Genomic DNA, 27642 nt, shown 5'->3' with positions numbered 1-27642 from the left:
AAACAAACAAGATGTTCTTTAACTGCAGACTTTCAGATTTAATTTGAGGGTAATTACATCCAAATCGGGTGAACAGTGTAGGAATTACAACAGTTTCAATATGTGCCTCCCACTTTTTAAGGGGCCAAAAGTAATGGGACTATCAACTCAAAAGCTATTTCATGGACAGGTGTGGGCTATTCCCTCGTTATTTCATTATCAATTAAGCAGGTAAAAGGTCTGGAGTTGATTCTAGGTTTGACATTAGCATTTGGAATCAGTTGCTGTCAACTCTCAATATGAGATCCAAAGAGCTGTCACTATCAGTGAAGCAAGCCATCATTAGGCTGAAAAATCAAAACAAACCCATCAGAGAGATAGCAAAAACATTAGGTGTGGCCAAATCAACTGTTTGGAACATTCTTAAAAAGAAAAAATGCACCAGAGAGCTCAGCAACACCAAAAGACCCGGAAGACCATGGAAAACAACTGTGGTGGATAACAAAAGAATTATTTCCCTGGTGAAGAAAAACCCCTTCACAACAGTTGGCCAAATCAAGAACACTCTCCAGGAGGTAGATGTATATGTGTCAAAGTCAACAATCAAGAGAAGACTTCACAAGAGTGAATATAGAGGGTTCAGCACAAGATGCAAACCATTGGTGAGCCGCAAAAACAGGAAGACCAGATTAGAGTTTGCCAAACAACATCTACAAAAGCCATTACAGTTCTGGAACAACATCCTATGGACAGATGAGACAAAGATCAACTTGTACCAGAGTGATGGGAAGGGAAGAGAAGGAAAGGAACTGCTCATGATCCAAAACACACCACCTCATCAGTGAAGCATGGTGGTGGTAGTGTCATGGCGTGGGCATGTATGGCTGCCAATGGAACTGGTTCCCTAGTATTTATTGATGATGTGACTTCTGACAAAAGCAGCAGTATGAATTCTGAAGTGTTTCAGGCAATATTATATGCTCATATTCAGTCAAATGCTTCAGAACTCATTGGACAGTGCTTCACAGTACAGATGGACAATGACCCGAAGCATACTGCAAAAGCAACCAAAGAGTTTTTTAAGGCTAAAAAGTGGAATGTTATGCAATGGCCAAGTCAATCCCCTGACCTGAATCCGATTGAGCATGCATTTCACTTGATGAAGACAAAACTGAAGGGAAAATGCCCCAAGAACAAGCAGGAACTGAAGACATTTGCAGTAGAGGCCTGGCAGAGCATCACCAGAGATGAAACCCAGCGTCTGGTGATGTCTATGCCTTCCAGACTTCAGGCTGTAATTGCCTGCAAAGGATTTGCAACAAACTATTAAAAAGTGAAAGTTAGATTTAGGATTGTTTAGTTTGTCCCATTACTTTTGGCCCCTTAAAAAGTGGGAGGCACATATAGAAACCGTTGTAATTCCTACACCGTTCACCTGATTTGGATGTAATTACCCTCAAATTAAATCTGAAAATCTGCAGTTAAATCACTTCTTGTTTGTTTCATTTCAAAGCCATTGTGGTGGTGAATAGAGGACAAAATATGAAAATTCTGTCAATGTCCCAATATTTATGGACCTGACTGTATATATATATGCCCGACACTATGCCAATGCAGGACATAATTTAGCCAGTCTTAAGTATCGTATGATCGATCACATCCCTCTTTCTAATAGAGGTGGTGATCGGAATCTGGCTTTACTAAGATGCGAATCCCGATGGATCCATAGGTTGGATGTTGTTAGTCCACGGGGACTTAATGAATATCTCCCCCTTTCATGTTTTTTGTAGAGTGTTCAGCACTTACTATCAAGATGATGTGCAATGATATCCAGTTATGTTTATCCATGACTGTGGAATAGCGCTTTTTAGTGATTTAAATTGAGAACTATACCATTGTGATTACACTGTTGACTTTGTCTCCATAGCAACTATATGCCTGGTGATGGGTTTCACATGCGTCACACGCTATGCGTGATGACGTCACTAGCCGGCGTCTGCTGATCGGGTGCTGGGTCCCGTCTTTGGCTGCACGGCGTTCACTTGGGTGATGTTTATAAAGGTAAGATGTCTGTATTTGTTTTTTATGTTCTGAAGACGGTGATAAACCGAAACGTTACATCCTGATGACTTGATGTGTATTATTTATAACAAGAGTGCCGCACCTTGGATTGTGTATATATATATATATATATATATATATATAGACACCAGCAAGACCAGCAAATTCACCCAGGGAGAGTGGCTGCACACCTGGCTCCAGCTTTGGATGGTTGCGCTCACAGGCTGCCTGCCAGGCGTGGGTGATAAATGCCAGGAGACTGGTTGTATAGGGAGCATAGTTGCTGTGCCTAAAAGGCTAGGCTGTGCATGCTCCAATTGCTGGAGAATTGAGAAAAGGCTTAGGGTAGCCTCACCTACCGCTTCTTTCCTTGCCCTATGATTAATTGATGCTGTAAACAAATAAATAAAGCTGTGACTGAGATTTATGCCCAATAACTATTGTTTCTGAGTCGGTTTGTTAGCTTTAGGCAGGTTAGCGAGATGCAGGTAAGTCAACCTCTGACCCTTATGGAGCTTGCCAACATAAAGTACCTAAGACACAACGAAAAACATGCTTATTGGGCCTCCCTCAAATTAATCAATTCAGGCAGCAGTTGAATGTGATTTCTATTGGGGACAGAAGAAAAGTATATATAGTTCAGGTACCTTGGTTATGTAAGGAGCATCTACCAAATTTAGATATGGGTTGTATTTACACCTACTTATTAGTATTGGATCTCATGGAAGGATAACACTCACCAGTCTCGGAAGTAGTTCTATTAACAGCTGAGTACTTGCTAAAGATTATGGATGGGATGAGTAGTTCAAAGGTGGGAGCTTGCACCAGTGGTAACCTAGAAAACAGAGAACATTCTATAAATATGTAATTATAAGTAAATGCTGAGGCACCTCAGTGTCTGCTGGCTGCTTCAACCTGCTCCAACCCTCTCCCCTCACTCTGTCCTACCCTCTCCACCTTGAGTTCCTGAGCTCTGTAATGCCTGAGTCCCATACACCTCTGCATAGGCCTGCAGAGGCAGGGTCAGATTGTCTTGCCACTTTGCCCCGTACCCGTACTTAATGTGTTCCCGGCAGCGCATTCCTCCTCTCCTGGCACCTGCTAGGCTAAGTTCTGTCCCATCTCCCTAGCAGCGGGATCCTTTGGAGCACATGCATGTTGGAGACAGGACATACCTTACAGAATTCTTATATACGAGGGTTGTTCAAAAAGTAATGCCTAAATGCTCACAACTCAAATTTTATTATAGATACAAATTTGAAAATTTGCAGTAAAATACTTTGAAGCCTTAGTAACAGAATGACTCTACTCAAAAAATTCACCATCTGCCCTCAAACATTTTCTCCACCTCTCAACCCAAGCTGTGAATGTTTGAGAGGGCCAAACAGATGAGTCAGAAGGGGCCAAATCAGGACTGTATGGTGGATGTGGCATTATTGCCCATCCCATTTTGGCAATGGCCGCAGATGTTGCCATCGAAGTGTGAGGTCTGGCATTGTCGTGGTGTAAGATGACATTTGACAGTCGAATTGTTGACCTTTTTTTGTGGATGGTTTCTTTCAGCTTCTTAAGTGTAATAATGTATTGATCACTGTTGATTGATTGGTTTTGTTCCAAGTAATCGATGAGAATAACACCTCGGCAATCCCAGAAGAATGTGGCCATGACTTTGTTTACGGTTCGCTGTGATATAAACTTTTTTGAACTTAGGTGTTTCCATTGCTTTGATTGTGCCTTTGTTTCTGGGTCATAAAGGAATACCCAGGTCTCATCTCCTGTAATGACATTTTCCAAAAATGTCTCAGGGTTGGCTTCAAAGTTGGTCAAAAGGTCATTGCACACTTCCACCCTCTAGGCCTTATGATCCCTGGCTAATTTCTTTGGAATCCATTTAGCCAAATTCATTATCCCAAATCATTGACTAGTGTTTTTACAGTGTCATGACTACATTCAAGTTCTTCACTGATATCTCTGATGGTCACACAATGGTCTTTCTGGATCATGGCATCGACTTTGTGTCAGTTCTCTGCTGTCACTGCAGTTGATGGTCTGCCACCACGAGGTTTGTCGCACATGGACTATTCTCCCAATTGAAAACGCTTCATCCACCTTCTGACATTGCTATAGTCAATTGTGCGCTCACCATATACTTTTTTCAGTCTTCTGTGGATTTCTGTAGCACTGCAGCCTTCTTTTTCCAGAAATTCTTTGTTTCATCTTGGATTCCATGGTATTTCTTGGACTACCTAAACAAAACTACATATATAGTTAGCAGACATATTAAACTACAAACTAACAAAGTTTCAAATAAATGTTGCATATTATTTCAAAGTTATGAGCATTTAGGCATTACATTTTGAACTTTTGAACAACCCTCATAGATACTCTAAGCCTAGCAATCTGGTTTGCATGTAAGAGTTACCAATAATAACCTTGACAAATATAGATGTAACAGTTTTAGTTGTTTCTCGGTATGGAACAGATATGATGGTTCCCCAAAGCCACAACCATACCCCCTAGTGTACACAAAAGCAAAGGCCAGACAAGTGTTTTGAAACAGATACACTGTATATTCACAGAAGTAACACAGGTCACAAACCCAAGTGTCTTAGATCAGGGCTATCCAAGTAGTGTTCCTTTACTGCTTTTCAGTGGCCCCATTCTCCATGGACTCTGCAACTATGATGTTTATATATAATATATATATATATATATATATATATATATTATATATAAACATCATAGTTGCAGAGTCCATGATTATATATATATATATAATCAATCAATATCAATCTATCTAATTGTATATTTGGCTCTCAACCCGTATCTACACTATATGCAGTGGCGTCCCTCCCCGCAGTGTCACCCGGTGTGGGGGGGATGTTGTGAGCTTGCGCTAAGCCACGCGCCTCTGAAAAGGGGGCGTGGCCACGCTGGAAGGAGGCTCAGCCTCATTGAAAGGGGGCGTGGCCTATCCCGAACCCCTGTGGTCCTGTGCTTCTAACTGTAGGGGCCCGGGGGGGGGGAGGAGGTGCGGCACTACAGTGCAGCCCGCACCCACCTTGTGACGCCACTGACTATATGGACAAAAGTATTCGGATGTCTGACCATTACACCATCAGGGTCTGTAATGACATTGTATTCAAATACATATACTTTAATATGGAGTTGGTCCCCCTTTTGCAGCTATAACAGCTTCCACTCTGCTTGGAAGGCTTTCCACAAGATTTTGGAGTGTATCTATGGGAATTTGTGCCCATTCATTCTGTAGAGCATTTATGAGGTCAGGCACTGATGTTGGATGATAAGCCCTGGTTTGTAGTCTCCGTTCCAGTTCATCCCAAAGGTGCTCGATGGGGTTAAGGTCAGGGCTCTGTGTGGGCCAGTCAAGTTCTTCCACACCGAAATCTTCAAACCATGTCTTTATAGTCCTTGCTTTGTGCACTGGGGCACAGTCATGTTGGAATAGTAAAGGGCCTTCCCCGAACTGTTGCCACAAAGTTGGAGGAATAGCATTGCCCAAAATGTCTTGGTATGCTGAAGCATTAAGATTGCCATTCACAAGAGATAAGGGACCTAGCCCAAACCCAGAAAAACAGCACCATACCATTATCCCTCCTCCACCAAACTTCATAGTTGGCGCAATGCAGTCAGGCAGGTAACGTTCTCCCAACATCCGCCAAACCCAGACTCGCCCATCTGACTGCCAAACAGAGAAGCCTGATTCATCACTCCACAGAACATGTTTCCACTGCTCCACAGTCCAGTGTTGATGTGAGGCTTGCATGCAGCTGCTCGGCCACGGAAACCCATTCCGTTAAGCTCCGGCCGCACAGTTTTTGTGTTTACATTAATGCCAGTGGAAGTTTGGAACTCTTCAGCTATGGAATCAGCAGAGCTTTGGCGACTTTTACGTACCCTGCTCCTTAGCAGTTATTGACCCCACTCTGTGATTTTACGCGGTCTTCCACTTCGTGGCTGAGTTGCTGTTGTTCCTAAATGCTTCCACTTTCTAATAATATCACTTACAGTTGAACATGGAATATGCAGCAGGGATGAAATTTCACAAACCGTTTTATTGCAAAGGTGGCATCCTATCACAGTACCACGCTTGAAGTCACTGAGCTCTTCAGAATGACCCATTTTGTATCACAAATGTTTGCAAATGGAGACTGCATGGCTAGATGCTTGATTTTATACACCTGTGGCAACGGGTCTGCTTGAATCACCTCAATTCAATAATTAACAGGTGTGGCCAAATACTTTTGTCCATATACAGTAGTGTATGTCTCTTTTCAGCTATAACCTGGATAGCCATAGAGAATATATGTGTATCTCCATTTGCAATCATTAGATGTAGAATCACTGTTGGAGATTTATTTTGTGGCCACCAGAGACCTGAGACTTGGTTTATTGAGGATAAATGCACATCTCTGATGTTGAAGGGTCTGCGTGCCGACAAAAAGGGGGCGTGTCCATGCTGGAAGGAGGCTCGGCCTTGCGGGAAGGGAAGTGGCCTCATGGCCCAAACCTCCGTGCTCCCGTTCTTCTTATTGGGGGGAGGCTGGGAGGGGGGTGCAGGATGTGCGGCACTACAGTGCAGCACTCAATTCCTGTCACTGAGGTGGGAGTCTGCACCTTGGTGATCTCCGGTATTGAAGGGTCTGCGTATGCGCAGGACCCATTCTGTGCATGTGCAGAATGAGTCCTCTGATCTCGCTCGCAGATCCCCCATGACATGCTGCGGCATTTGGGGAGCAGAGCGGGGATATGCCTGGACGCTGTTACCAGAAACAGCGTCCAGGCATCGTGTCACCTCCATTTTCCGGGATGGACGAGGCCAGGGTCTGCGTTGGCGGAGACAGATTCCTGGCCTCTTGTGTGACCAGGCACCGGCCAAGCTGTGGGAAGCTTTAGCTCCCGCAGCCTGACTGAAGGAGAAACCATTGCAACCATCAGTTGATATAGTTCCGATGGTGTTCCCAGCCTGTGACGATGGTCGCAGTGCTGGGATCGCAAATGCAGCAAGGTGGTGTCTGTACCCTCCTTCTACATATGCATGTAAGATGGACGGCTGTGTGCGACTGTGTAAATCTGTCCATCACTGAATCAGGCCCATAGATAACAGCCAGAGATGCAGCCTTTGTGATTAACTGTTTCAGATAAAATATGTTATCAAGAACAGCAAATCATTTCAGATTATTATTATTATTATTTAATTATTTATTTTTAAATATATTTAATTGAGTAGATCACAATAAACAACAGAGACCAAGGGCTCTATTTACTACAATCCGCATTTGTAATGCAGATTGCAGTGTGATATTATGAATTGCGAATTCAGGCAATATTACAGGGATTTACTACAAATCCCTTGCAGGGACAGAGCTTGCGATAAAGCTCTGTCCCTACGAATCCCCTCCGCACACTAGTCACGGTATTTTCGGAAAAAATACCGTGACAAAGTGCCCGGGCAGTCGCCGACCGGCAGCCGCTGCTACCCCCCCAGCGCTAAGCCCCTCCCCCACGATCGCGGACCCCCCTTCACCCCCCCCTCGACCCCCCCTCCCTCAATAGCACTTATGAATTCTACTCCAATTGCCCTTTAGTAACTGTAGGTGATACTAAAATAATGTGAAAAGGGTGTGAAAACACCCTTTTTCACTTTATTTTAGTAAAAATAATGATAATAAATAGAGCCCCAAGACATTTGAAACCTCAGTAACAAAAATAATAGACAAAATACAAAGATAAACATACATCTGCACACATAAATTAGATGGTGTAAATTAATTATATTAACCCCATATTATGATATTATTAACCCCATATTATGACAAGAGGTGCTATATTAGTACTGAAGAGAAAGAAAAAAGTTTTGTCTTGGAGATGGCGCACAGACTGAGTTTGTATGATAAAATAATACTTTATTAGGTATGCATTAAGATATTCCAACAGGAATAGAGTTCAGCAAAAATAAGGTTAAAAATAAAAATAAATGATAATGATGTGGCTATTGGTAATGAAAAAGTGAAATAAAATCATGAAAACACCCTTCCGTGTGAATTAATTTCTTGTTACTAATATTATTAGATTCCCATGTTCAAAAAACGCAAGTATAAATTCTTGCGGAACTTCTTTGGTATTTAGTTGGTGCTGGTGTCTCATTAATTTATTATTTAAGATTGATAATTTATGAGGATTTGTCAATGATGTCAATGATATCCATCATATTTATATCTTAATTGAATTGATGCAAATTTATTATCAAATATTCCTCATAAAGTCAGTGTCCTGTGGAAACTGCCATAAATCTGTTAATGGGAACATTAATCACAATTTATTAATGTAAATAGCAGTATCCATCCATCTGAAGCTTATTCTACTGACTGTTTCAGTTTGTCAGACACAAAAACTGAAACACTGTTGTCAGTTGTTGCGAATGCTATGGATCCATAGACACAGACCCAAACACCTCCACTCTAAATGTCCTGTAACTGTGTAATACCTCTTTTCCACCAAAAACCCAGGTCCGACCTGGGTTTTTGGACATGGTTCCAACCCTGGTCAGACCCAGGTCAGACCCATTTACACTGCACCTTTCATCTGGGTTACTCCCAGGTTAGCCCTGTTCACACTGAACTCAGGTCTGCCCTGCTAAACCTGTGAGGTCATTAAAAGTGGGAGGTGACTGCTCCACAGCCACCAATCAGCTCATTTTAGGCATGATCCAGGTCAGATAACCCAGGTTGCACCGTTTACACTGCACCATTACCCAGGTCCATCCTGGGTCCAACCCTGGTAGCTACCTGGGTTGGATTGCAGGGTCACTTGACCCAGGTTATTTTTCAGGGACCCTTTTACACTGAGCTGCAACCTGGGTAGACCCAGCAAAAACCCAGGTTTTTGCTCTGGTGTAAAAGGGGTATTATAAACTAATCCTTTCTGTTGTTTGAATTACTACAGGGAAAGTGTACGTCTATGGTTCTTTATTAATTGTACACATGGGTAGAGGTCAATACCCAGGCAAATTAGATCTCCAAAATCTTCTCACCTAATATATAGTTCCTACATTCAATGTATATTATCAATACAATTCATTTATAATCAAGACACACAGTAATGAGTATCATTTATTTTACTGGAACTCGGCTACTGCCAACTGGAAGGAACCTATGAGTTTGCAAAGGTTAGCATCTATTAGGTAACAATCAGCATATATATATATATATATATATATATATATATATATATATAAATATATATATACAATTTATACAATTGTTATTAATTCCTAGTACCGTGTACAACACATTACCTTACCTATGCTATGAACTTTTAATTTATATACCCTTAAAGTAGCTTTAATTCCCCATTCTACTAGTTAATTGTCACTAAGGTTCACAGTTCAGCGCTGTCTAATTTAAAGTAAAGTTGCGTTGCTCGTTGCCCGGGTTGTTGAAAGCTTTTTGGTTGTTAGTGTGCACTATTTGGAGCAGGTCCCTCGTTGTTGGGAATTAATCTGTTATAGTCTACGATTTCCCTCAATGTGATTGTCCAGGGAAGGAGGCACTTTAATCTACCTCAAGGCTGTTTATCCACAGTTCTATACTTTCGTATAATCCCTGAGAGTAACAGGCATATGCCCTCCAATGAAGGGGGTAACCTAAAGGCTCTGGGCTAGTCTATGCTTCTGATCTGGCTCTCACTTTATAAGGCAGCAGTATGTCCCTAATGGAGGCTCAGGGGTAACTGTTATACTGAGGCAGTATTGTTAATTAAAGCACTGGTGCTGTCTATGTGAGACTGAGATGAGAGGGTGAGTGTTTGGCTCTCCTTACCCCTGGAGTCCCACCTCCGGTCCGCCTGTTATTGAACCAGCCATTCCAGCTTTATTTCTTATCTGGCGCTCCGGCCTGTCTCCGCTGGATAGAAGAGGAGATATTTAGGCTGCACTGCATTCAGATGTGACTGCCGACTCCACCTTGCACTCTGCCCGCTAATGAGGGAGTTTGCTGTCGTTAATGGTAAGCGCTGGTGTTGCGGGCTACCAGTCTCCACTCAGCTGTCTCACGAACTGCCCTGATCAACTGCTGCCTACTTCCAACTGTCACTGGCCTGACACTGGTCATGTGACCTGCTGCTCCTGACTTCTTCAGCTCCAGTTCCGATGGTTACCGATGGTCTCGATTAATACTTATATGGCCGGAGATGACGTGTAATGCGTACGAGAAGGGGGTGTATCTTTTGTCTTACGGCCGCATCCTCCCCTTGGTCGGCCAGCTAACGATCTGATCTTAAGGACGCAACTAGCGAGTTCATCATTTGCATATCCGGCCCCTTTTCCCTTACGACCGTGCGGCCGCAACGACCGACTCTGAATGAGGTCCTCAGTCTTTTACAAACAGCCTCTATTGACGGGGCGGAAATCCGAACACTGCCCCCTGATCACCCCACCCGGCTATCACCACGCCCATTCAGGTAACATTTATTTACTGCTCCACAGGCTGTCATCTACAATTATCACACATTAGGAGTGTGAGATTATCCATAAGGACATTAATGACTTTTTACATGAATATGCACACTTAAACGAATGTACATTCTTTCTGCAATTTCTCTACCACGTGTGTAACACAGGATTTATCAAAGGAGCCTGATTAAGTCACTCCAACACCATATGAAGAGACCTCTTTTTACTATTTGTTTCCCATTTTTTAATATTGTTTTATATAATATATTATTCATTTATGGGTCAATGCATGACCACTTTATGTCGGCCACCATTTGAATTATTCACAGCCAACATGGTCCAGATGTATTTTTATTAATATTGCATATTAAATGATTATTCATTTATATTTTATTGGTTTCCATGTTCTGTTCTCTACTCAGTCCAGAGATTTAATTTATTAATTATTGCTATTCAATTACAGTTTTCTTTTGACATATTGCGCTCCAACTGTTCCGTTCCCTTCAACAGTACCCACCCTCCCCTCCTCTCGGCGCCCCTGAACATTGTATTATTACATTTAATGCTGCCATTATACTATTATACATTATACTATTTTAATAATTGTATAACATAATTTTTCAGGGTGATGCTCTGAACCTGTATAGGGAAATATCCCATTATTATAGTGTTTATTCTCTATTTGACATTTCGCCATAAACAAATTGTTGTGGTTATTATGTTATTAATTGATTTCATAGAGACCTTCCCATAATCATTAGGATTTTCTTAACTTGATATTTTGCTGTTAGCAAGTTATAGTGAGTATTTAATTTGTTGTACACACAAGAGTTATTTGCTTCATTTTGGCATTTCTCCTTTGATCTATATATTTATGTGTTGTGATTAAGATTATCTACATTATAATGACCACTAATCAGGTAATTTTTTAGTTGCATACCAATTAAGGGTATGTTTTATCATTAGGTAGGTTTCAGTCCCCCAAATAATGACAGTACTTTTCACTCTCATGTGTGCACCTCCACACCTATTATAAAACAGCCGTGGGCTGCACACACTAATTTTAATAAGAGGTGCAAACATGCTGAGACCTGTAGTGCCATACAAGAAGAAAGTGCAGGTGCAAAAATTAGGTCTGCAGTCCCCTTCCTTCTGTATTTGTGTATATAATGTACACTTGAAGGTTGAAACTTCCTTCTGCTTGGTACCAGCACCAACCCATCTGCACTTAGGTGATTTTAATCAGCACAGATTCCTGTCTACATATTAGAATGGGCACTTATTTTTCTTGCATTTGAACAAGTCTCACGGGCTACAGTCTTGGCCCACGAAGATTTCTAATCCCTATTGTGTTATAACTGGATGTAGTGGGCATGTGGGCTACCGACCGTCCAAATACCGACGCCGAAATTCCGACAGCGTTAGCTAAAAGCGTTAGGGTTAGACATTAGGGGGAGGGTTAGTGTGCGGGGAGGGGGAGGTTAGGTTTAGGCACTAGGGGGGGAGTTTAGGTTTAGGCACTGGGGAGGGGGTCTTAGGTTTAAGGTGCAGGGAGTGGGAGGTTAGGTTTAGGCACTAGGAAGGGGGGGTTAGGTTTAGGCACCGAGGAGGGAGGGTTAGGGTAGGGGTAGGGAAAATACTTACGTGCCTTCCTATTCTGGCTGTCAGGATGCCGTTGTCGGTATTCTGAACAGCGGCATCCCGACAGCCGGGATTTCATACCCCAACCCGTTATAATAAATAAAGTTCTAACAGACTTTATGTATTTTAAATTCATATCTTCATAAATAAGGAAAGTAATTTTACAGTTGATGGTACTATAAATTAGGTATATTTCCACAGATAAATATTTCTAGAGATAAATCGTTAAAACCTGGGACTGATACTAGCAATATGTGTTATTGATGCTGCCTAGTTTCTTCATCATCACTTCTTGTAAAACTCTCTCCTCATGAAAACATCATAAACCAACCTCCCTCAATTATACATAGAGATACCTTGCACTGGGGTTGACCTGCATAAACCCCTTTTATACAAACTTGCCTTGTATAATGTTATCAGCTTCTATACTGTACATTCTACTGAGGATGGACCTTGTGACAAGAGTAGGGTGCAGGGCTGTTATAAGAAAGATTAAGTCCACCTGGCAGCCAGTAGCGGAACTAGCGGCGGTGCAGCCGGTGGCTTGCACCGGGTCCCGTTGTGGTGCAGGGGCCCATAGCCACCTGCATCCCACAGCGCCGCTGCACCCGCCGCCAGTGTCCACCGGGCCCCACAGTATTTAAGTGTAGTGCAGACCGCAGTGAGAGTGGTCCGCACTACACAGTAAAACAAATACACCGCCACCAGCGGCGGCTGTGTGTTTGTTATAGCAGCCAATGAGAATCAGACAGACTCTCTTTGGCTGCTGCGTCCACGGAGGGAGCTGGCTGGAGCTCACTCATGAGCTCCGCCTTCCGGCTCCCCTCACAGCCGGTGATGGGAGAGACATCATGAAGTCTTTCCCATAGTGCAGAGCAGGCCGGGAGGAGCTGACAGCAGCAGTGGCGGCAAGAGTGGGGATCATTCAGGTAAGTTGTGGGGTTTTTTTTGTGTGTGTAAGGGGCACTGACATTGCATAGGGGGGCGCTACTGGGGGCACTGTATAGGGGGGTGGGCACTACTAGGGGCATTGTATGGGTGGCGCTACTGAGGGCACTGTATAGAGGGGGTGACCACTACTGGGGTAGTGTATAGGGGGGACTACTACTGGGGGCAATGCATAGGGGGGACTACTACTGGAGGCAATGCATAGGGGGGACTACTACTGGGGGCACTGCATAGGGGGACTATTAATGGGGGCGCTGCATAGGGGAGACCACTTCTGCAGGAACTGTATAAGGGGCACTACTGGGGGCACTATATAGGGGGGCCCAAAGCATATTCTTGCATCTGGGCCCACCACTCTCTAGTTCTGCCACAGGAGGCAGCCTATGATTCTCCGTTTATTATAGTAACACTGATATATCTGGCTAAAGGGCACTCCTTTGTGTATGGTTGCAGACTGTACAGAGTCAGCCATGTGTAGAACAAGACCAAGGGGGAGATGTGTCAAACATTCAAGAGAGATAAAGTGGAGAGTTTGCCCATAGCAACCAACCAGTCTCTAACTGTCATTTTATAGACTGTGCTAGATAATTGATAGCTATAAGCTGATTGGCTGCTATGGGCATTTCTCCATTTTATCTTTCTCGCAGGTTTTTTACATCTCCCCATAAGATAGATGCTCGCCCATAAAATAAGGGGAAGCCAGTCCTGTACCCATCGCACACCACTGTGTAAATCCATCTGGGCACAAGGAGGTATGTTGCCCCTGTTTTGAATTCATCATTAGACAGTACTGAATGGGAGTTTTGGCTCCTGTTGTTCTGGTTATAAGCTAAGAAGAATCACAAGAAAGCTGTGAGAAGACACCACTGGCCTTCTGCTGATGTTTTCCTGCCAAAAGAGAGGTGATATCAGGTTTGGTCACTGTATTTCTGGTAAAGGAACTAATGGGGAAAGGACTGTTCAGCTGGGACTGCCATGCACCTGCAAGGTGACTGTAAACATACTTGCCGACAATCTGGCTGCCCCTTCCGAGAGGGAGCAGCCAGATCGGCATGACTGGGGGCGTGGCCAGCAAACGGGGTCGGGGCCGGCCAGTCGATGAGTGTTTGCGGGTGGGGCGGGGGCGGAGCTACACAATCACGTCATTTTTGCCCCGCCCCTGCTACACACTGCCGATGTTACAGGCAGTGTGAAGCAGGGGGCGGGGCCAAAATGACGCGATTCCACGTGAATCGCATCACTGCCGTCCCCCGCTGCGAGGGCTTTACATGTAAGTGCGGGGGGGATAGGAGGGGTCGCCGGCACCCGGGAGGATTGTCTCCCTTCCCGGGAGGTCGGGAGCGGCACCTGATTTTAGGGAGGCACCCGACCAAATCGGGAGGGTAGGCAAGTATGCAGTGTAGCACCTTCTGTGAATAGGTTGTGTGACAATGCTAATGCATTGGGCCACTAGTAAAAATGGAAATTTTAAGTAGCTACTTAGTAAATTTACAAATAACATTTTATTTGCCTCGGTAAGCAATGCATATCCACCCAGGGGTACTTGGTAGTAAGGAACAAGGGCCCTGATTCAGACCCACTCGCAATTGGGGGTACGCACATGCGCAGTGTTACACCGACGCAGGCGTGGTTAGTCAACATCGGAACGCAACGAGCGTACTGCTGTTTGCGAGTGGCTCTGAATGAGGGCCAAGGTTTCTTATTTTAACCTGAAAGTGTTGATCTGGTTCTGGAGTTGCTCTTGGACTGGGAGCAAGACTTACTGGTTGTCATGGGTAAAAGAGCTAGCCCAGGACTCAGTAACCTACCTGACAGACTTCAATACCGTAATGTGCAAATTTAATAAGATATTAATTTATTGCATTGTTTCCCAAACTCAGTTCTCAAAGCCACCCAACAGTACAGGCTTTAAGAATATCCATGCTTGAGCATAGAAGGTTAAATCAAAATAACTAAGGTACTACTAGTCACCTGTGTCGAAGCATGGATATATTTAAAACCATGACTATTAGGAGGCTTTGAGAACCAAATTTGAGATGTACTAGTTTAGTGCAGTGGTTCTCAAACTTAGTCACCCCACACAGGTCACATTTTCAAGGTCACCCAGCAGGTGCACAGGTGTAGTCATTACTCACTGACATAGTTTAAAAGATCCACAGGTGGAGATAATTATTTCACTTGTGATTCTGTGAGGAGACCTGGAAAACATGCACTGTTTGGGGTCCTGAAGACAGAGTTTGAGAACCTGTGGTTTAGTACATTGTTTTTATAATATATTGGGACCTATGTATCAAGCTGATTTTTGCATAAAATAATGCAGAAACTGCAGTTTCCTTATAATTGTATGTATCGATCCTATGTACTAATAGCACAATGCAGGAGATTTCACAGAAATATCTGGCAAAGTGCTGATTAGCATTTTGGATCGCAGTCCCCATTATTGTCAATGGGGACTACAATCTGACCCCTATGTACTAAACTCCAAAAAGTTAAGCTTTTTGGAGTTTTGCCTTCTTCAGATGGGCTCCAAGTGCAGGATAGAGATTTTTTTTTATCTCTCCCCCGCAACCCCGGAAGCTGACACTGTGTGTATGCGCAGTATCAGCTTCTCCCAGGGGAAGTCTTTCACTTCTGTGAAAGACTTCTCCTAAATGCCAGGGATATAACTCGCTGTCCCTGCGAGTTCTCCATGGTACTTAGCCGGGATATTTTTATTAAAAATTTAAATATCCCCAGCGAGTTGGGTACATAATATTCGCAGCAGTACCGCGATTATTAGTGCATAGACCCTGTTGTCTTAGGGGCCTATTCATCAACACTAAAATAATGTTTTTAAGGAAATTTTCCTTAATTACTGTTTTTTTAGTATTCATGAAGAGACTTAACACAGGAGATATCACTGAAATCTCCTGGTTAAGTCCGCATGCGTTAATTTTCACATTCCCCATACATTAGTATGGGGATATGGAAATTATGGTATTCTTCAAATTGCAAAAATTATGTATTTTCGGAATTTGATGGAGTTACTATCCGCCATTGTGAGGTGGCAAATAGCAGGTGACACCTGCTTTCAGATGGGCAGGTCCCCCGGCGTCTTCCTCCGTCACTCTGGTCCCTCCTCTGGCTCCGGTGGCTGCTCGGACACTGTGTTCTCCCGTTTTTTGTTTTTTTCTAAACTGTACTGTGGTCTGCTGGGAGAACACGTGTCAGAGCAGCCACCGGAGCCGGAGGTGCTACAGCGGGCAGGTAAGTGCAGGACAGGGGGGAGGTATGTGGAGGGACACACAAAAAATTACCGCAAATGTAGGCAGTGCTGCGCATGCGATGATTTAACGAATGTAACAGCGCATGCGCAGCACAGAATCCAGCTGCGGTAAGTTATTGTAGATAGGGAAAAGTATCTATTTCCCGGAAAGCTGTCATCGCAAAAATGACAGCTTTTCGAAATAGATAGTTATGGAGAGGAGGAATGATGAATTCCTTCGGTAATTAGGTAGAACTCCATGCGAGTGCTAAACCTAAGTACCTCCATCGAATTTTAAACTATGATGAATAGGCCCCTTAATCTATAGCAGTAAAACCTTAGTACAAAAAAGTTGTTGTTTTATGTGGTATATTCTGTACTGCTGTACAATTTGGGATTACCAACATGCTACTTCAACTATTATATAGATTGTGTCTGGTTTTCTTATCATACTTTATTATCAAAGACAGATGCCAAAATTTTCCTTTTTTGTTTGTACTTTTTTGTCAAAAAATCACCTTGTTGCCTGTTCAGCTGTATTGCAGTGAACCTTGTTACATTTTATCAGTGTGTTTGTTGTACATGCCAAAGAAAACTATACTGAAGTTGTGTCCCATTTTAAACATTTCCTGTGCATTTGTGTTAATAAAGTTTTAAATGTATAATTCGACGTCTTGAAATAAAATCCAAACCACACTCAAATCCCTGACTAAACAGAAGCCAGCTCAGGAAGTGCTGCTAGTATTATAATTACTACACATACACAGAAACCAGATATGGTAAATGTAGAAATAATTAACCTTTGCTCATACTGTAGCTCTTTCAAGAGGAATCAATTATCAATATGCCAAACAGAGATAGACGTTGATTCGCATTCTGCTTTTTTTTATGTAAGTGATGCATCATAAGTGCACAGGACCTTCTGACTAAGGGTCTGATTCAGCAAGGAACACAAAGGAGAGAACGCACGCACTTTGCCGATGTTTTTGCTCTGCGCATGCGTATGCATCGTACTGTACATGCGCGCAGAGCCGGCCCTAGGCATAGGCATGATAAGCAAATGCCTAGGGGCGACTCTGCATGCTAGGGGCATTTTCCATCATCAAGGGCTGAGGCTGAGCTCTGCGTGTGGCCGCCACTTTTTCCTAATCTGTCAAAGTCCTTCCAATCCCCCTCCCCGCTGCCGGCAACTGCCGCTAGTTGCTGCTCCCTCCCAGTCCCACCTAGGCACCTACCCAGAGCCGAGAGAACCCGCCGGCACAGCTAACCCCCCAGCGCGCTGCCGCGATCGGAGCTTGCCGATCGGGCAGCGCAGTGAATGGCCAGGCGGCCGGTCATGTGACCGTCATCCGCTTCCGCCCGGCCCCTTAGTCAGAACAAGCTTCTGCATAGTAACAACTCACGGCTCCGCCTCCACCTCCATCTTGTCCCAGCCACAGCCCACAGCCATTGTAAAATAACGCTGCGTAGGTAAGAAGACTCAAGGTGGGACAAATAATATGAAGCACAGCTATATATATATATGACGGTCACTCATATATATATATATATACTCATATATATATGAGTATATGTATATATATGAGTATATATATGAGTATATGTATATATATGAGTATATATATGAGTATATGTATATATATGTATATATATATATATATATACTCATATATATATATATATATATATATATATATATATACTCATATATATATATATATACTCATATATATATATATACTCATATATATATATATATATATATATATATATATACTCATATATATATATATATACTCATATATATATATATACTCATATATATATATATATATATGTGTGTATGTATATATATATTATATATACACATATGTGTGTGTATATATATGTATATATATCTATATATATATGTTTTTGTGTATACATATGTATGTGTATAACTGTATATACATATGCGTCCGGTGCCCTCCGTGTTACCTCTCCTAAGCAGGTGAGGGCATATGTACATTGATGAAGGGTGCACTCTCTGCGACTTAAAAGCACGACAAGAACCCCGTTGTATGGATCTATACAACAGGGTTCTTGTCATGCTTTTAAGTCGTTGAGAGTGCCGCCTTCACGGATATATATACACATACTATATTTATACACACATATATATGTATGTGTGTATGTATATATATATATATATATATATATGAATATGTGTTTGTGTGTATATATATGTATATATATATATATATATATGTCTATATGGATATATAGATATGGATATATGTGTGTATATATATATATATATATATATATATCTAACACACATATATGTGTATGTATGTATATATGGGAATGACCGTGAAGCGGTGGCCAGCTTAACAAATTATTGCAATATTTTGGAACCAACATTCCCTATGTTCAAAGGAGTTGCAGTTTGAAAAGCATGTGAGTGCCAAGTTTGTATGATATTTTTTATGTAGATGGTGTGGTCACATACCAAGGGCACCCCAGATGGTCGAGTGCCGTGGATTGAGCCTGTCGTTTATTTAAATTTTGTGGTCACACTTGCTAGGGCACCCTGTTTTTCAAATGTAAGACAAACTTTTTTCTTTTTCCAGGTGCTCATTAACTGATAGCCCTGGGTGCGGTCCTGTCTCTTTAAGGCAGGACCCAGTTTCATGTTTAAAATATATGCAAGCTTGAGGCCAAGATGGCAGATCAAGTTCATTTGTCTGAGAATCAGTGTAGGGACTGGCTAGATGGGAATGACCGTGAAGCGGTAGCCAGCTTAACAAATTATTGCAATATTTTGGAACCAACATTCCCTATGTTCAAAGGAGTTGCAGTTTGAAAAGCATGTGAGTGCCAAGTTGTATGATATTTTTTATATATATATATATATATATATATATATCTAACACACATATATGTGTATGTATGTATATATGTATTTATACACACACACTATATATATATATATATATATATATATATTATATATATATATATATATGTGGTTTGTAGAAAACGTTGCACTCATCCGCTTTTTTCTCACATTATTCACTCATCATTTTTGCAGAGTTTATACACATTTCACGCAGTCATTTTGTATAGTTTTTACTACATTCATTACACCATCATATATTCATCTATCTCACACTATCTATCCCACAGCGATTCTCCCCTACCCAGTCTGATGGCGCTGTTGTCCGGGGTTGTCAAGGAGACGCATGACGTCATCGTGGAGAGCCGCACACAGGCATCCCCGGACTGGGGCGTCATCGTCTGGACGGGTGAGTGCAACGTGGACACATGCACCTGTACACCAGTTTAAAGTATATAGGTAAGACACTTTTTCTCATTCACTTTTATTGCACATACACATGGGTCCTGAAGACAAGGTCCGTGGAGACCTTGAAACGTCGACTGCTGCTGTGTATAATATGCCCACTTAATACACACCGTTTTCTACATGATTGGAGTGCCGCTTGATTCTTCCAGCGGGGGGTCGCATTGGCTTCCTACGAGGAATACCTGGATTATATATATATATATATATATATATATATATATATTTGTATATAGTTTAACTGCCTGTCACCTCAGTCTCTAACGACCCTTTCCCTGAATGCAGCATGGCCCCCGGCATCTCTTTGTTGCTGCCAGCATCAGCAAATGTGTATGCACTTGCTGATGCCGCCACCCCACCGGGTCCCGTCGCTAATGAGGTCGGTACACACTAGTCATCTTCTAATGTGTACCAGCCATAAGATTGGTGGTGGGATTATCTGTTAGGGGGCACCAGTCAAAATTTTGCCTAGGGCACCAAATTGGCTAGGGCCGGCTCTGCATGCGCGAACTAGCCAGTGCGATTTGTTTATGGTACGCAGACTACACACACTGTGTACACAGACCTTTCTGATATTGATTGACAAGAAGTGTTGTTTGTGGGTGGTGACAGGGGATGATCAGGCGATACGCAGGCGTTATAATGCCGTTACAGGAGCGTGCATAATTAAGGCAGTGCGGCGGCATACGCAGCCATACTGTAAGCTGTACACAGGAAGCGGCCAACATCCTGCGGCAGGTCAGGTCAACCACTATTGTGCGTATGGGTCCGATGGTTCGCGATGTTTACGCTATCTTGCGAACTGATCAGGCTGTGAGTAAAGGGAGATGGGCGGTGCTTAATATGGGGCTGGGCATCTGCATCTTGTGCTGCGGTCTCCGTGCTTATGTATTAATTAGCACATTCTCGCAGCGGACGGGTGCATGCGTCTGCTAGCGTGCATTCCTTGCGGAATCAGGCCCTAAGACCACCTAAAAGAATAATGCATTGGGCAGAGACAATGCAGTTGCAGAACATACGCTATAATGATACATAAAAAAATCTATCACAGTTTATTTACTCAAATTTTGAAAAAGGCTTTGAACAAAAAAACAGTACAGTACCTTGTTCCCAGACCACTTTGTAAGCTTGTAGCAATGCCACAGGCAAAGAGGCTGCTAGCCAATAGACGACTCTGATCTGGTGGTGCCAATGGGCGACTCTGGAGGAGAAGGCTGTGACAGGTACATAGCAGAGAAGCCTGGACCAGGAGATGCTACAGGTACACAGGCCAAAAAAATATATATATCAGTAACTATCATTGGATATTTGAAAATAAATAGTTTATGACCAGTACTAAAATATCCATGTTATTTAGGACAAAGGCTGAACTTGCAAACTTTATTTCACAGATAGTAATGCCAGTAACTAACCTTAATATGCCTGAAACACCTTACAACCCAATCTGCTGTTTTGTTTTGCTGTGTAAGTACACAACCCAGCATTATTATGTGTTATCAGATCTATAGATGTGTCCTCATACACCTAGCGTCAATACGCCACACATCGCAAGATACGTAACGCGAGTTAGCTGCCAGGTCCCGTGCGACTCTGCTTGCTGTGAGGGTCTTATTTGCCCGAAAATACATCTCTGTGCGACTGAGTCTTTAAATGAAGCACAACAGAACTTGGCGTGGTAAAAGGTTGCGGCCGCTGCACTGTAGCACTTCTTATACAGATTCAGACTCAGTTGCGCACAGATATACAAGTGTTGCATATCAGATTAATAAATGGGGTCTCCGGATGTGTGTTAGTCGCGATCTAAGATGCATTTTTTGGGGAAAATTATGCAAAAAAGACACACAGTGCGTGCTGAGTCGCACGGGACCTGGCGCGCTGAGAGTGGCTGTTTGGTGTGACTGCAGCAATGAAGACACAGCTTTCTGAAGAAATTACCTAAACACCTGAGCAGACGTCTTAGAATGACAGCTAACAGCACGTAACACCTAAGATCTACCTCCAGAAGCCAGCTAATGGTTGCTTAATTTAATAAAGAATCTGGATTTTCTGGGGTTAATCATATTATGTGCGAGTTAGGTCCTGCGAGCAGAACTCACACCGTGAATTACATTTGCAATCCAATTCCAAAATCACACTGAATATAATGTATATGTAGAAATAAAAACATACATACATAAATAACTAACTATATGTTAGGATCCCACAAATACAAGTTAGTTATCCGGCTAAGACAGAGGTAATGTATAATGTATTCATAAATCTGTGTTTAACGTTAATGGGTATGTTTAATCTTATCGGGAGATGCTGCATATTTGAATTGTATATTTCCTATAATAATACAAAGTATTCAATATGCAGCTATATGTTGCTCAGGGGTTAAAATAACAATGAAATCTGTGATCTCTCAGGGTCATGCAAGAAGTATGTAGTTATTAATTATGAGAGAGGAAGGCAACCAAAGGCATGCTAGGACCTCTAATGCAACTGCAGAGCTACATACACCATATATGTAGCATAGTATTCTATACTTACTTGGAAGGTGATTGTGCATTCAGAAAGGTATATTGCAGTCTGTTCCCCTTTTTAAGAACTGAGGAGCTCATTCAGAGTCAGTCGTGAGCGCTGAGCGCTCACAACCGACTCGATGTTGCCCCATACTGCATGCGCACGATGGAGCCGGCTCCGTTATGCACATGTGCGAGACCCGGCTAACGACGGGCGCTCCATCGTTAGGGGTCTCGTAGCAGACGGGACGAGCTGTCGATGTTGAGTGACAGCTCGCCCCGCTTGCTGGGCGGACCGGGGGCGTGCCCGGCCAAACGGAGGCGTTCCAGTCTGAAAGCTTGCCGTTTGGGGGCGGCCCCATTGTGGGGAACTTCCTGCTCGAACAGAGCAGGAAGCTCCCTGGGGCTTACGAGTGCCCAGACCCCACCCTAGGGTCTGGTCGTAAGCCCCGATGGTTCGCGATGGTCTTGACCATCGTGACCATCACCCATGTCGGTCATTAGAGCTGTGGGTATTAACCCACAGCTTAACGATCGACAAGGAGGCGGACGTTCAGGATGCAAGCGGCCACCCTGATTCAGAGCGACCGCTTGCATCTAACGACCGCCTCTGAATGAGGCCCTGAAGGCCTGATTCAGCTTTGGGAATAGAGTGAGAATTAGCACTTACCTGTGTACCTGGACAAACCATGTTGCAATGCAAGGGGTGTAAATACTCACTTTTTTTACCTGTGGGGTAAATGCTGGCTGCTTTTGTATGTAGCCCACAAATACTGCACAGCTTTATTATTGCTCTATAATTTAGATGTCAGTTTGGACCAGGGCCGGATTAAGGTCTGTGGGGGGGCACGTATCCTTACATATCAGGCCTTCTTATTAAGCTAACTTTACTATAAACTCTTCATTACCTGTACACTAACTGACTGTCTTTTCTTTCTTATATTTATATTTATTTTTAGCAGTTAGAAAACAAATAATTATTATGTTTAAACTAGGGATGTGCAGGCTCGGATAGGTTCGAGTTTGCACGTGGAGTTCGGATTTTTCCCTCCAAAAAAACGGAACTCAGAAAGAGGCAAAACGTCATCTTGCACGGACGAACATCATCATTCCTGGACAAGTCCAGGAATGATGATGTTCGTCCGTGCAAGATGACGTTTTGCCTCTTTCTGAGTTCCGTTTTTTTGGAGGGAAAAATCCGAACTCCACGTGCAAACTCGAACCTATCCGAGCCTGCACATCCCTAGTTTAAACCTTAACAGGGTCTGCAATTAATTTGTGCCTGCTAAGCAGACATTTGCTTCTTTGTGCATCTATGAGGTCTGCCTTGTTTGAACTGTAAACAAGTTTACATGATTACTAGATTATGGCTACTTCACATATCCTACTGCATGTGACATTCCCCGTATGAGACAGGTGTAATGGTTCCTACCCTGCTGCAGCTTGTGATGATGGAGATAGACAAAGAATAGAAAGGGAAATGAGCACGCCGTTCAGCAGCATCTTCGCCAGTCAGCTTCAAGTTCTCCACATGAGATGACTCGTGGCTACCCCCAAAGTCCTACACCAGCCTCCCCCCCCCCACCGCCAACTCCAACGGCAGGCAACGACCACCCCACCCTCATCGGGCTTGGCTTGCCAGACACTGAGACAGACTTACTATATTGTACTGCCTGTCTTGCAGCCTGTCTCGGGTCCCGGCCACTCTTCACGCCCCTCAGTAGTCAGTGCTAGCCGGCGGCGCCAACTCAGAAGGGGCAGGCCCAGGGTCGCGGAGGTCACATGATACGTGACGTCCGCCATGACCAGAGAGACCACAGAGACAGAGTGCACACGCGGTGGAGCTGGAGGAGGAGCGCCGCTGATGCTGTTCGGTGCTCAGCGGCTCCTCTGGCTGTTTCTATTTATTACTAGTAAGAACAGAGAAGCCGGTAGGTGGAACGGCCGGGACCCAGGTAACAATGGAGCTAGGCGCCCGGCGTCATCTGACTCCACTGTTTCAGGGAGTTCCGCCACTGGTGGGGGCCCAGGGGCAACAAACTTGTGGGGGGCCCTATATACCACCATTTCTTGTGACCCTAGGAACATTTTTTTTTCTTTCTATTCACCTTAATGCCCCCAGTAGTAATGCCCCTCTTGCAAGGCCCACTGTAGTAGTGCCCCTTATGCAATATCCCCAGTAGAATTGCCCCTTATGCAGTACCCCCAGTAATGGTCCCCACTTTACAGTGCCCCCAGTAGTGGTCGCCCCTTATATAGTGCCCCCAGTAGTAGTCCCCCCTATGCATTGCCCCCAGTAGTAGTCCCCCCTATACAGTGTCCCCAGTAGTAGTCCCCCCTATACAGTGTCCCCAGTAGTAGTCCCCCCTATGCAGTACCCCCACTAGTAGTAGTCCCCCCTATGCAGTGCCCTCAGTAGTGGTCCCCCCCCATCCCTATGCAGTGCCCCCAGTAGTATTACCCCTATGCATTGCCCCCAGTAGTAGTCCCCCTATGCAGTGCCCCCAGTAGTAGTCCCCCCTATGCAGTGCCCCTACTAGTAGTCCCCCCCTATGCAGTGCCCCTACTAGTAGTCCCCCCTATGTAGTGCCCCTAGTAGTAGTCCCCCCTATGCAGTGCTCCCAGTAGTAGCCCCCCACCCTATACAGTGCCCCCATGAAGTGGCCTCCCTATACAGTGACCCCTGTAGCGGCCCCTCTATACAGTGCCATTGCTTCTTACACACACAAACAAAAAAAAAAACATACCTGAATCCCCGCACCTGACGCGACTGCAACTGTCCGCTCTGAGCCTTGGACCGGTCTTCTCCTGCACTGGGGGAGACGTCATGATGCTGTGTGGCAAACACACAGTTGCCGCCGCTGGCAACTGTGTGTTTGTTACTCTGTAGTGTGGACTGCGCTCACTGCGGTCTGCACTACAGTAGTGAAGGATGCAGACAGCGGGCCCCCCTAGTGGAGGCCCCTCTGTGGGGCCCACGGACGACCTCCCCTGTCGTCCCCCCCTTAATCTGGCCCAGGTTTGGACACCTCCCTCCCAAATCTAAATCTCTCTGCATATTTTAAATCTGCCCACCTGCAGTGCAAGATGGTTTCACCAAGATTATCAGTTAAGTGCTAAGGGGCCTATTCATCATAACTTCAAATTCGATGGAGGTAATTAGATTTAGAACTCGCATGGAGATCTACCTAATTGCTGGAGGAATTCATCATTCCTCCTCTCCATAACTATCTATTTCGAAAAGCTGTCATTTTTGCGATGACAGCTTTTCGGGAAATAGATACTTTTCCCTGCCTAGTCCTACCTTACCGCAGCTGGAATCAGTGCTGCGCATGCGCTGTTACATTCGTAAAACCAGCGCATGCACAGCACTGCCTACAGATGCGGTAATTGTGTGTGTAATTAACTGTAATTAAGGAAAATGTCCTTAAAAATTTTATTTTTGTGTTGATGAATAGGCCCCTCAATCTCACTCTATTCCCAAAGCTGAATCAGGCCCTGAGAGTACTTGTAACATACCGTACAGGCTTGAGGCTGTATAGAGTGTTGCAGCTGCTCTAAGCACCTATAGTTAAATACACTGCAACTTTACCATACTTCCATTCCATACCCCTTATTCCATTATCTTTATGAGGAAAAACATCAAATTAAATAAAATGAAAAGGTAAACATAAAATGATTTCTATGCTGTCCCATTTTAGAGCGCTGCCATAGTCATGTGCCAAGTTTGCCCATATGATAAATTTAGTCTGGGACATATACCTGAGCTAAACAGAGCCAACTCATGATAATTATAACCCTGGATATTAGTGCATATCTGATCAGCCTTCACTTACTTGAAGTGCAAATAAGAAGCTGAGCAGCCAAGGTGGGGAGTGATGTAGTCTGTAGGAGGATTGCCGGGAAGCTTTGGTTCCACAGCAAATCATAGACATCTCTGTGCCCGGTAGCAGTGACTTCTGTGTTGCACATCAAGAGAATGGCTGAGGCCACTGTTTCTTGTAGGTAGAGAGATGAGGAGGAGGGTCACAGGCAGAAGACTCTTTCACAATGAGCAGGATGAACTGACAACCTTTGTCTGTCTCATACCCATATTCAGTCAGTCATTAACCTTGGTGTTACACTTGCTTGCACAATAACCTGATTCTCTTGTGTAGGGCTGCAAAAAGTACAAAAAAACAGCAACAATCCACTGTACTGGCACATTATATTGTTTTAAAGAGTAGTGCTCACTGATTTTATTAAAATCTCAATAAAGATAACAGTATAATATTTATTCATAATCAATATTTTTCATTATGGTATGTTATAAAAAAATGAGAGTGCTACCACTTCCAACAGTAGATATCCAAGGAACACAGAAAGTGAAAAGTGATGTCCTATGTGCGGTGCACAATAAGTAAATGATCTAAAATATAACTTTTATTAGTAATAAGAAAAATATAAATTCAGCGAAATCATTAAAACAAGAGCAATAAGATGATAGTATAGAAGGTATGCGTTCGGCATCCCGGCAGTCTGGATGCTGACGCTTACCTTACCGGCGCCAGAATACCGACGGTGCTCAGCATCCCGGCGCCCGTATCCCAACCACTGGGATGCCAAAGGTAAGTAGCGCTTTAGGTTTAGGGGTTAGGGTTAAGCACTAGGGGGAGGGTTAGGCACTAAGGGGGAAGGGTTAGGTTTAGGATGTGGGGAGGGGGGATGTTAGGTTTAGGCACCAGGGAGAGAGAGTTAGGGTAGCGAGAAGGGGGGGGTTAGCATACCGACCACCAAGTGTGAAGTATGAAGGAGGAACAGCAGCAGGTATCTCCAATACCTGCTGTGATCCCACCATTTCCGCAGGCAGCCGCATACCCCATAGGTTTCTATGGGGGATGCGATGCTGCCAAATTTACCAATATCCAGAATGCGATGCATTCCTGATAATGGCCCCCGCCGCTCAGGGCCGCCAAGAGCCAAGGCGGGCCCCGGTAATAGGCGTGTGGCCTAATCTCGGGAGGCGTGGCCACGCCCCCTTGGCGAATATAAATAAATAAAAAAGATTTGCAATGCTGCAAAGCGGCGCTGCGCGTCGGGGAGGGGGGCGCTCTGAGCCCCCTCAGCCCGGCACAAAGCCAGGGGGGGCGCGATCAGTGTTATCGCTCCCCCGCACAGGCATAGGAGCAGTCTCCACGCTGTGTGCTGGGCTGCTGTGAGGGAGGGGGGCGGCGTCGGACCCGGGCCCCTCAGGAAGCCCGGGCCCCTCAGGAAGCCCGGGCCCGGGTAATCTGTACCCGCCCCCCCCCCCCTCTCGGCGCCCCTGCCGCCGCTAACGCCATCTAAGGATGGTGTTAGCCGCTGTAGCATATGGGCTACACCACGCATAATTAACTCTACCCGGCAATGGCAGCCATTCATGTGCAGTCAGCATGACTGCATATGCGCAGCAGCCCCGGCAGCTCTCTGG

General features: G+C 44.1%; 1 protein-coding gene across 1 annotated transcript in view; it reads right to left on the bottom strand.

Annotated features, from left to right (window-relative positions):
• Positions 1 to 26128, bottom strand: part of SLC23A3 (solute carrier family 23 member 3) — a 133478-nt gene extending 107350 nt beyond the window's left edge. The window contains exons 1-3 of the mRNA XM_088472411.1: positions 26030 to 26128; positions 20793 to 20944; positions 2781 to 2875 (exon numbers count right to left, since the gene is read on the bottom strand). Of these exons, the coding sequence (XP_088328537.1) occupies positions 2781 to 2875; positions 20793 to 20944; positions 26030 to 26128 (346 nt within the window). The remainder of the gene's footprint in view (positions 1 to 2780; positions 2876 to 20792; positions 20945 to 26029) is intronic.
• Between the last annotated feature and the right edge of the window lie 1514 nt (positions 26129 to 27642).

This window comes from Taudactylus pleione, unplaced genomic scaffold, assembly GCF_031769625.1.
Source record: "Taudactylus pleione unplaced genomic scaffold, aTauple2 ptg000122l, whole genome shotgun sequence".
Taxonomy (NCBI): domain Eukaryota; kingdom Metazoa; phylum Chordata; class Amphibia; order Anura; family Myobatrachidae; genus Taudactylus; species Taudactylus pleione.
Note: the sequence above shows the minus strand (reverse complement) of the source record. Positions and strands in the feature narration are given on the sequence as shown.